Source organism: Phoca vitulina, unplaced genomic scaffold (genome assembly GCF_004348235.1).
Source record: "Phoca vitulina isolate PV1807 unplaced genomic scaffold, GSC_HSeal_1.0 scaffold35, whole genome shotgun sequence".
In the NCBI taxonomy this organism is placed as follows: domain Eukaryota; kingdom Metazoa; phylum Chordata; class Mammalia; order Carnivora; family Phocidae; genus Phoca; species Phoca vitulina.
In genome coordinates, this window is record NW_022589738.1 from 11,088,422 (window position 1) to 11,100,520 (window position 12,099).

Sequence of the window (12,099 nt, forward strand, 5' to 3'; positions counted from 1 at the left end):
AAGAAAGAAAGAAAGAAAGAAAGAAAGAAAGAAAGAAAGAAAGAAAGAAAGAAAGAAAAGAAAAGAAAACCTCTGGAGCATTTTCTATATCTCTCAGAGTCCTCTAATCAAAGAGACCATGGTATGGTATGATATGATATGATATGATATGATATGATATGATATGATATATGATACATGATAGTGGTAGCTGATCTGATAATACACCCTTCATTGGTAGCCTTCTCTTCCCAATCTCACTTCCCCTGACCTTGTTTTCTGTGATCACCTTGCAGTTGACTTAAATTCTTGTCTTGGGTTTTTTTTTTAGACATGTAGAATAATAGTGACTATATCTTTGCATTTGGTTTGGTGGAAAAGGGTATGAACCTTAAAGACAAATAGACTTGGATCCCAGCCAATGTGAGATTTAGCTTTAATTTTTTTAATCTGTAAAATGAGGACAATAATCCTTATCACATTGTCACTGAGTGAGGTAATGATTATGGCTAAACTGCCTGGCTCACAGAAAGCATTCAATAAAGTCTAATTCTTTCTTCCTTTCTCTGGAATCCTCTGTGTCTTCCTCACTAGTAGTATTTCTGCAGTCCCGGGAATCTGCTCTCATGGTCCCATGCTCTCTGTAGATGTAGCTAACCCAGAGATAGTAGAGTAAGCACAATTCTCCACACAACTACATTTTTTTCTATAAAATCAGAACATGTTATAAAAATAACCAAGCCGGGCGCCTGGGTGGCTCAGTTGGTTAAGCGACTGCCTTTGGCCCAGGTCATGATCCCGGAGTCCTGGGATCGAGTCCCACATCGGGCTCCCGGCTCAGCGGGGAGCCTGCTTCTCCCTCTGACCCTCTCCCCTCTCATGCTGTTTCTCTCTCTCTCTCTCTCTCAAGTAAATAAATAAATAAAATCTTTAAAAATAAAATAAAATAAAAATAAAAATAACTAAGCCATGGGGCACCTGGGTGGCTCAGGCGGTTAAGCATCTGACTCTTGCTCTCAGCTCAGGTCTCGATTTCAGGGTTGTGAGTTCAAGCCCCATGTTGGGCTCCATGATGGGCATGGAGCCTATTTAAAAAAATAATAAGTAAGTCCAATATTAAACACCCTTAGATTAAATTGAATATGTTTAGAACCAGATACTTATAATACCTAAGTTTTTTTTTTTTGGCACTTGGCTCTCCTTAACAGTTGTCTGTATCTTGCAGCCAGAGCAAACATTTGACCAGGTTTCAGGAGGACAAAGCTTTGATTCAACCATAAAGCACAGTTTGTGTTTTTTCTACTTTGGGCATTGACCTGAATCAAGATTCAAATCCAAATCTTCCTCCCCCCACCACTTATTTGTTTATTTATTTATTTATTTTGTATTATTATGTTCAATTGGCCAGCAAAATCCACATCTTCTAACAGGTATCAGGACAGTCCCACTTGAGTACTGACCAAAATACTATTTTTAATGTCAAGGTAATCATAAAAGGTATGAAAACATCAGAATATTGATACTCTGGCATCAGATAGCCTGTATTTAAATCCCAACCCTGCCGCTTATTAACTATGTGACCTAAGGCAGGGGTAACCTCTCCACTTGTTTCTCCCTAACCTGTTATACAGTGATAATAATGGTACCTCCCTGCTAAGATTGATGCAAAAATAAAGAGTCAGAATGCATATAAAACACTTAAAACAGCTCCTTGCAGAAGCTCTTTGTAAATATTAGCTATTGTTCTTTTTGCTATTAATATTTGGTTAATGATATCTCCTTGCGATGTTGTCTCTGTCAACAGAGGCGGGTGGACAATTTTTTCTCCTCCCACAGTGTAGGTCTTAGAAGGGTGTTGTTCTAAAACTATTCACTTGTTCTAGAACTGTTCACTTGTCTGTGTCCCCATTAGACTTTCAGGGTCATGTGAAATGCATACAGCTTTCCTATTACAATGCCGGTGTCCCTAGGAGAGCTGACTCTTGAATCTCTCACCTGACTAACACTTAACTTACTGGTTGACATCCTAACAAGGATGAGCCTTTGCTAACTGCCCAGCGTGGGACTGTGAGGGAGCTCACATACATTCTGGGGTGGGGAAAAGTGATGGAGAAGACACAGAGACAGAGCTTCCCTCCTTCGGGTCCAGGTAAAATATGCAGAAACTGGTTTTAGGGACCTGACACTGAATGTTCAACAAACTTCTTCGGGCTTCTTGGTCTGAGCTGGTTGTGCATGCGTGTGGTTACTGCAGGAACCTGTCAGGTAGGCCACTCACTGTTTGACCTTGGGAAGATGACTACAAGTATCTGAGCCTCGGTTTTCTCATCTGTCAAGTGCATAGAATGACATTGTTTTTAGGGTGGTTATGACAATTAAATGAGGTGACACGTATCTACTGCCTGGCACACAGAAAACCTTCTTGTTAACAATTACTACTTTGTTCTTTTCTCCTTAATCAAAGTGCTGTTCCACAAGAATTCGAAGACAACTGGACAGGAACCTCACTTTTCATAAAATGGTGGCATGGATGATTGCACTTCACACTGGTAAGTTTATTAAGATATTTGAGATTGCAAAGAAAACGTGGAACCAGAGAGTTCCCTCTATTCCTAGATAGCTTTTATTTTTAGAGGAGATCAGCATTTTTAGGTAGATTAGGTGGTGATTGGATATGTTGTATTTTTTAATTTATTTTTTTAATTGAAGTATACTTAACATACAATATTATATTGGTTTCAGGTGTACAACATAGTGATTCGACAATGACATACATTATAAAATGCTCACCATGATAAATGTAGTTACCGTCTGTCACCACACAAAGTTAGTACAGTATTATTGGCTATATTCCCTATGCTGTACTTTACATCCCTGTGAGTTATTTGTTTTATAACTGGAAGTTTATATCTCTTAATCTCCTTTACCTATTTTGCCCATCCCCTCACCCCCAACCCCTCTGGCAACCATCAGTTTGTTCTCTGTATTTATGAGTCTGTTTCTGTCTTGTTTGGTTTGGTAGGTTTGGTTTTTAGATTCTACATATAAGTGAAACCATATGGTATTTGTCTTTCTCTGTCTGATTTATTTCATGTAGCATAATACCCTCTAGGTCCATCCATGTTGTAGCAAATGGCAAGGTTTCATTCTTTTTTATGGCTGAGTAATACTCAATTTTGTGTGTGTATATATATATATATATATATATATATACACACACAATTATACAATATATATATTATATACCACTTCTTCTTTATCCATTCACCTATGGATGGACACTTAGGTTGCTTCCATATCTTGGCTATTGTAAATTATGCTGCTATAAACATGGGGATGCATATATCTTTTTTTCAAATTAGTGTTTTCATTTTCTTTGGGTAGAATTATTGGATTGTATGGTATTTCTTTTTTTAGTTTTTTGGGGTAGCTCCATTGTGTTTTCCATAGTGGCTGCACCAATTTACATTCCCAGCAAGATATGTTGTACTTTTCGAATGAATTCTGTTAAAAAATATTCACCACTCTTTCTTCCATCCCAATATTAGGGTTTATTCCTTCAAGTCTTAAAACTTTTTTATCTTGGGCTCTTCTGACAAAATCCGAGTGTCTTCACCTTTTTCCATGCTTTTTAATATAAAAAAAGTTAGTCCACAACTGAGAGCTTTTATTTATCGATTAAAAAAAATACTAAGGTTGAACATGTAGATTTGTGGATTTCTTGCAGTAACCCTAAGATAAGATATCTTCTCAACTTACGGGTTGTGGTTCTTGCCACAACCCATAAGTTGAAAAGATATCTTATTTTAAGGGTAAGATAGCCCTTATCAGCTAAGTGTGTTCTTTATTATTATTGTTATTATATATCTAATAGGTATACATATGTATATATGTATTCTATATTATGTATTATTATTATAATTATTAAAGTGGCGGTGTTGGCACAAGGGATGTATCTGGGACCATTATCAAATCTTCACTAATTCACTTAACAAATAAGTGATGTGCCGGGCAATAGGCATGCACACAGGCACAGTGATGAACAAAAGAGATTTTTATTCTGCCCTTAAAGAATTTCCCCATAATTTGAGTAAAATAGGCTTAGATTGCAGGTGTTTAACTGGGTTTCTCTTCTATTAGTAGATCATGCAGGCTTTCTGAGCTGTGGCAAACAAAATGGTTCAAAAGCGAAATGCATGATAAAATCTTATTAGAAAGCAACATAGCGTAATGATTAGGAGCAAAGATTTGAGCACCAGATTGCTTGGATTCGATTCTTAACTCTGCTGCTTCCTAGCTTGGTGATCTTGGGCAAGATATTAAAGCAATCTATGCCCCAGTTTCCTCATCTGTAAGATGAGATGATACTAATAGTACTTACATCATTACCTCCATATAAGGATTAATTATAAAGCACTTATAACAGTTCTTGGCACCCAGTAAGTTGTATGTAAGTGCTTGTTAAGTAAGGAATGCAATTTTCAAGAAGATATTCACTCTTGTGGCCATTGGCTTATATCAGTTCGATAAAATATTATCTCTCTGGAGTAATGTCAGAGTCAGGTGAATGGGCCAGCCAAAGGCATACATTACATGAGAGTCTTCTTGTTTGAGCATAAATATATCAGGGGGAGAGAAACAATGAGAGCACACCTAAATATCCTCAGAGACCAAGGTTATTTTGTAGAAGCTCAGAACTTGATTGGATCTTTAGGATAATGTCGTTTAACATCTGCATTTTACAAATGAGGAAACCAAGACCAGAGAGGTCAAGTGATTTGCGTATGATCACACAACTAGAGAATAGCTTACCCACTAGAGTTCTAGTCTTGCCTCTCTGGCCTGGAGACCCAGTTCTTGTTTCTAAGTGTCCTGGGCCATCCCTGTGTCTCCCTGTATCTTATCATAGAGTCGGGGGTTATAGGCAGAAACCCAACTTACACAAAAATTGTCCACACCCTTCACCTTGTTTGTTTCTGTTCTCTGTTCTCTTCAGCGATTCATACCATTGCCCATCTGTTTAATGTGGAATGGTGTGTGAATGCCCGAGTCAACAATTCTGATGGCTATTCAATAGCACTCTCTAACCTTGGAGATAAACCTGGTGAAAGTTACCTCAATTTTGCTCGAAAGAAAATCCCGGTAAGTCTATTTCCGGATTCAGATGGTCCCTAGGCCATTAAAACTGAGGACTAGATTTCAGCAAGTGAAGAACTCTACTTGGGCAGAACATCAACAATGTTAAAAGTTGACTATCAGTGGGCCAAGTCTGTAGTTTCTAAGAATGTGGGTACAGAGAAAATGTCTTCCACACTCCTGATCCCATGTGTGGAGGGTCTCTAGATGTTTTCCAGTTCCTTAGGCTCACCTGTGGAATCTGGAGTAACTCAGGCTCACCCATGACAATGCCCACCACCAAAGAAAAGACAAGAACACACACCTAGTCAAACAAAGTTGAGTTTATCACTTCCTGCAGCAAAAGAGACCTCGCACCATGAGAAAGTCTGGGACATTCCAGGAAGGTGTTCGTAGAGGCTCGTTATAGGACAGGGACTTGCGTTAGGTGGTTCTGGAGGGGTTTAAGGAAGCAAGGATTTGCTCTGCATCAGGTATGGTCAGGAATTGGGGGTCTTTCTAGGATTGGGTATCTTAGCAGCAGTCACTTGTGTTGTTGTCTTGGCTCTGACATAATTCCGGAGTGGTCTTTTTTTTTTTTGTCTCACTCCCTCACAGTCACCGAATGACCTCGTCTGATGTGAGTGTTCTAGGAAATTGTTTATGTGAATTAGGGAACACTCTGACCTCGGTGTTAGTACTAGGCTAGCCACCAGCTGACAGCCGACAGAGATGCATTTCTTCTTTCTTGCCTACGACATCTGAGGGGTGGCCTATGTCTGCTGATTATTGGCCCATGGGAAGCACGGTGCACTGGGAGTAACTCCACAGTCTTCCAGGGGCAGCCATTTGGGGTATCCACAGCAAGGACTGCTTCCCATCCAGCAGTTGTTAGAGCTTCCTACACTCAGACGGAGAAGCTCTGAGTCATCTTCATGTGCCCTATGGCTTGGGAGGATGGCCAAGTCACATAATTATATACTGAATCCCAAATGTGTTTCCTCGTGTTTAGAAAAGATGAGAAGTCCCTTAACATTGCAGAAATAATTCTCCTCAGGCTAACATGAAAACAACTTGCATAAAAGAAAACAAATTCCTTTTCTGTAACTTCTGGGATAATTTTTCTTTCATATTGTTCATTGTTCGTACAATGATATAGAAGGAAGGCAATGTGAACATACTCAGTGAGCCGACGCTGTCATGCTCTGCCCGGATCTCTGGACCACTTGTACTGTGTCTGTGCCCCCCGCCCCCACCTTTCTGTGTGTTTTCACTTCTCAATTTCTGATGCCAGTGTTTCTTCCTCAGAGGACCACCCTGGCGCTATCGGAGTCCCTTGGCCCACAAGCTCAGAGATCTGGAAGGGTCTGGATGGCTACCTCTCTGTGGGCAGCCGTTAACCAATAGCTGATGGGTGCAGGCCATGAAAGCCCAGCTTCCTTGCCTTGAGTCAGGGATGAACTCTGAGGTGTGACCTACCCTCCACAGTTCCTCCGCAGCATCAGGCTGAAGCTACCTTCTCTAAAGACTTGGCCTGAGATCACCCTCATGTTTGACTTGTTCCTCTTTCCTGTCCTATTGCCCATCTTCTTACCAGTTTCTTCTGGAGCACACCTTTTTAAAATCACTTGCTCATGAATCCTCATCTCAAGGTCTGTCTGCTTCAGGGGAACCCAGCCTAAGATGGGAGGCATGTCCAGAATACATTTGCCAACCAAGCACTGAGGCCCTTTCCAAACCAAAGGGAGAAGGAGCCTCAGACCCTTTTAGGACATCTTACAGCTGGCTGATGTCCTTTATTCGATACTCCCTTAGGACTATTTCAGTGTATCAGTTAGTACTTCCTGTGACACCCTGACCATGTAAGACAGTTTTAAATTGAGAAATATCTATTCTAAATCTATCTCACTCTGTGAGGGATGGTTAGGATTATCGCAAGGGGGAATGAAAATACCTATTGGCCTATACACCAGACGCTTTATAAATAGTCTTGCATTTGAGAGCCTATGAGTAATGTCTGTGTGTGTGTGCGTGTGCGTGTGTGTGTGTGTTTGTATTTTGCAGAATCCTGAAGGAGGCCTGTATGTGGCTGTGACCCGGCTGGCCGGCATCACTGGTATTGTGATCACACTGTGCCTCATATTAATTATCACTTCCTCCACCAAAACCATCCGGAGGTCTTATTTTGAAGTGTTTTGGTACACACACCATCTTTTTGTGATCTTCTTCATCGGTCTCGCCATCCACGGAGCTGAGTGAGTGTTTAATCTCCGAGGTCAAGTACTTTAAATCCTTTAGTTTCCAGGTGTGAGGCTGTTAGAGGTACAGCGACCTCCTTGTCTGTGTGTCGTCAGACTCTCTGCTGGGGGAGTATGAGGGGACACCAGAGGTCAGTTGGCTAGAGGCCACTCAGCAGCATTTTCGTTTATTGCACCCGATTAACAGCTATTATTTCTGTAGTAATTTAACAATAGCTATTATTAATGCAGTTAATTATAGCAAGCTTGAAAAATACCCCAACGTTTGAGTACCTCTCCAAGTGTGTAAAACATGTTAAGGGTGCTGGAGGGGTCTTGGATGTCTGCAGTGATGTTTCTTATGGCTTAATCACTAGTAAATTAGGCAAACTCCCAAACTAGAGGGGCTAAGTTAGTCAGGTGAAAGGGTTTGCTGTAGTTCGATGAGCTTTGATTCAAGCTGGACATGTATTGATTGCCTACTGTGTATGAGGACTGGTCTCCGGCACGGTGGGGAATACTAGAAGGAAAAATACATGGTTATTGCCTTCCAGCATTCTAATACAATAAAGGTAAGAGCTCGCTTCTAGGGGCGCCTGGGTGGCTCAGTCGTTAAGCGTCTGCCTTCGGCTCAGGTCATGGTCCCAGGGTCCTGGGATCGAGCCCCGCATCGGGCTCCCTGCTCCGCGGGAAGCCTGCTTCTCCCTCTCCCACTCCCTCTGCTTGTGTTCCCTCTCTCGCTGTGTCTCTCTCTCTGTCAAATAAATAAAATCTTTTTTTTTTTTTCTAAAGAGCTCACTTCTATTGAACACTCATTATAGACATGAAATGTTTCTTTTAGGTAGAGATCCTCTTACATCCCCATTTCCTGGGGGAAATTGTAGACAAGGAAACAAGCTAACAAAGGTAAACTATGTAGCCCAAGTCAGCCAGTTTGTAAGTGGCATAGCTGGGATTGGGGCCCAGGTGGTCTCAGGCAGGCCATGACAAATACTCTCACAGAGACTCACAGTGCCTGCATGTGTGGTTGGGACAGTTCGTCTTATGGGAAATCCTATTTAATACCAGGTTTCCTTTTTATGCTGTTTCACACCAGCTGTTTCTCCCACCTGCACACAAAAGTAGGCTTGGGGAAGTCCCCTGGTGGGTTTGGGGCTCCGCATAACTAAGCATCAAGAGAGCACCTGCTCAAGGTTCAATGACTGTGCTGGGAGCCAAGTTGGCCTGGAGGTGACTAAGACCTGAGTGTGAAAAGGGGAAAGGGTAGGAAGATGCAGCATTGGGCAACCACTTTGTATGCATTCTTGATTGACTTGCTGACTCTGACCCCTGATCAACTCTTTCTAAGCACTGAAGAATCTGTGTAGGCAAAGAATCTCTTGACTCTCCTAAAGCAATTGAGTATCTTTAAATGGGATTTGATCATAAGCCAGCTGTTTCAAGGAATCCTAGAGACAAAAAATGAATCTCTTCCCCTCTCTAGCTTAGTACTTCCACCGCTTTATGCTTGTATAGTTTCACAACTATGCATTTACCTTTGGAGCAGGCAGACGAGGTATATTTGCCCCACTCTCCATCTGAAGAGAATCTGCCACTTACACTGGTTGGCTGATTGCTCACAGTCTCATGGCCTTGGCAGCAGCAGCTGAACTGGGATTAAAATCCAGGTTTCCTGACTTCTGGTCCTTGCACTGAGAAGAGGGGAGAATCCAATTTTGTTTTCTCTCCCTTACTCCCCATGTGAACTTGGGACTTAGGAATTTTGACAATTATCATTTGTTGGACTCTTACTTTGTGTTGACATATCTTATGCATCAGGCCAATTGATCACTAAAATACACCTTTAGTTAGGTATTATTATACCTATTTTACAACTGCAGAAACCGAGGTTCAGAAGAAGTTAAATAACTTGCCCAAGGCCACCAAACTAGCAAGGGGTAGACCTGGGATTTGAAACCAAGGCTGTCTGACACAGGCCCAAAATTGGTTTCTCCAAATTATTCTGCTTCTAAGTTACTAGTTTCTCTAAGCCTCGGTGTTCTCATGTGTCAAATGGGGTTGCCAATACTTACCATTCAGGCTTGTTATGAGGGTCAACTGAGATAATTTGTGTAGAGTAACTTTCCCCAGGCCTGGCACATAATAGATGCTCAGTACATGGTAACTCTCTGCCCCAAGGCCTAGGGATAGAAAAGGATGGTTAACAGCCTTGAATTAAAACATTCACAGAATATACCAGTGGCACAAGTTTTAGGTCCCCCATAGAACTATTACAAAGGGGGCCTTCTGTGTCTCTTCTTCATATATATTCTGAAGACCCTGCCATTTATGTTCCTTGAGGTCAGGAACATTACTTACCTGACTTTGTGCCCCCCTTCTTCTGTTCCCAGTAAACCCACATTGTCTTGTGTGTTAGCAGTTGCTCAATTGAAATGTATGGAATCGAAATGAATGTGCTCTGAGCGCTTCCAAGGACGCACCATTAGTGTTGATATCTGGGAGAATGTCATAATCCCCACAAAGTCTCCTTAAACTGATTTCAACCCTTTCGGTTTACTTTAGACAATTTTGGAACAACAAATGAAGCGCTTGGACTAAGCCTCGGAGCTACTGTGTGTGATGGTATGGGCTGTCAACCACACAGGGTGCCTGTCCATGGGGCGTAAACTTCGCCCCTGCTTTGCTGGCCAGGCTCTTTGCTTCTATGATTGTCCTCACAGAGGGGGCATCTTTTTGTAATTCGCACAAAGACACTGTATGGGCAAGTACTTGCTCTGTTAGATTTGCAGTTTTCCTGTTTTTGTCTGTTTGTTTACAAATGAAAATAATACTCGAAACAGAAGCACAAATGCTCCCTTTAAGAAAACATGTACTGATGATCCAAAACCTACATATTCTTTGTGTCATTGTACATATGTTTTTTTATATTGCTGAAGAAGACATATTTCCTTTCCCTTCCTCAAATCTACTCAGAGGGGTCAATGAGATATTACTGTTAAGTGGAAAGTATAGGATCCATACTAGAATACTTGAAATATGCCCAGATTCTCTAAAAACTAAGAACTTAATTTCTTGCTACTAAATGGTCTGGATTTAATTTCCTCCCCAGGCGAATCGTTCGTGGGCAGACCCCACAGAGTTTAAAGGAACACAAGCCTGAGCAATGTGACAGAGACCCCTCAGACTGGGGAAAATCAGAACAATGCCCAATCCCACAGTTCTCTGGGAACCCTCCTATGGTATGTACAGTTCATTGTTACTATTACAATTTCATTACCAACAATCTTCCAACTGTGTCTAAGAAATATGTACAAATGTCATAGAGCTGTCCATTACGAATGCCATGTAACTGCTAGAATGTTATAAGTATCTACTTTTTTCTGCTATACTTATTGTCTAGAATTATTTTTTGAAAGGTAAGGATTGCATTGGTCTATTATGAACATCTTGATATAAAACTTGGAAAACCATTGTTTTTGAAAGTGCTGTTGGGGTTCAAGAAATTCCATCTCTTCTCTTCTGGATGTGAGGGCCACAATAATACCAGTTAATGGTTTCCAGAGGGATTCCATTCTAAGCTGAGTTGGATAGCTCAGATAATCACTTATAAGGAGCTAAGAGCCTTTTCAGATACCAGGAAGTAAGACTTTCTATACAGCTTTCAAAGCTGGGAAGGAAATTATGAAGTAACATATAGGGCTGCCCTTAAGCATCAGGAGACTGTGTCTACACCACATAAAGGACACTGGACAGCCAGGTTTGTACCAATGTAAGAGGATGGCAAGGATGACCAAGGGAAAACATGGTAGAATATTCACCTTCTGTTGGGAGCTCCTCTTGCATGCTCTGCAAAGTTCCGTTTTGTGTATTCTCAATATCTCCGCTCCATTGAGTGAGAAGTGGGCCTTATGTTCTTCATATCTTTTCCTCCATTAGCAAGCAGTGTACCTTATTGGTTACCATGCTAAGCACTGGTATAAAGCTAGGCAAAAATCAACGTTGGTACAGGGCTTCTGAACAGGATTAGTATTTTTTTAAGCACAGTATAATGTAAAGGCAAATGTCCCACCCCATTGTCTCCTTTCTTTTTTCCTGCTCTCTTAACATAGGAGTTTTCTTCCTCTAAGACACAGTCTGCTGTCCAGGGACTTAACATCTTTAAGCATCCTTGCTCATTAATGAAAGCAACCAGATGTATCAATGAACTGCCCCCACTACATGCACACATCAATAGAAAGGATAAAAAAAAGAACTGAATCACAGGTCCTCTTATGGGTTAGGGGAAGGCACATTTCCTTGAAGACAGCTGGAATCAAGGTACTACTATCTTAACAGGCATCTACCTCAAAGGAGCTTCTGGGTTTCTGGGATTAGAGGCGATGTCCAAGACCTCACTCCATTTGATGGAGCCCATTGCGGTGCCCAGGAAATAGATGGATGGTGCCGTGCTATTTTAAAAACCTGTCCCATGAAAACAAAGGCCAGCAGCAGAATATTTCCGACTTTCAGGGCAGATAGTCTTCAACTTTGGCGGAAGGTGGGGACATTCAGGTGCTCTCAACTTCCAATCTACAGTTTTTTCAAAACGTTTAATAGAAAGATCATATGTGAGACTGTAGGAAGCCCTTTGTGATTTCTTTTTCTTTCTTGAAATCCATTCTGAGATGCCATCCTTTAAATGATATTGCCTCCTAAAGCTCTTTACTACTTCAGGTATTAAACTAGGAACCTAACTGACTGAGTCCCAGGATGGATCTGTTTATCCTAA

At 41.3% G+C, this 12,099-nt stretch overlaps 1 protein-coding gene across 1 annotated transcript in view; it reads left to right on the forward strand.

The window, feature by feature from the left end:
- The window catches only part of LOC116646150 (cytochrome b-245 heavy chain), a 35,240-nt gene that overhangs the window by 10,261 nt on the left and 12,880 nt on the right, over positions 1-12,099 (forward strand). Inside the window, exons 4-7 of the mRNA XM_032426767.1 lie at positions 2,444-2,528; positions 4,976-5,121; positions 7,159-7,349; positions 10,441-10,570. Coding sequence (XP_032282658.1) covers positions 2,444-2,528; positions 4,976-5,121; positions 7,159-7,349; positions 10,441-10,570 — 552 coding nt within the window. The remainder of the gene's footprint in view (positions 1-2,443; positions 2,529-4,975; positions 5,122-7,158; positions 7,350-10,440; positions 10,571-12,099) is intronic.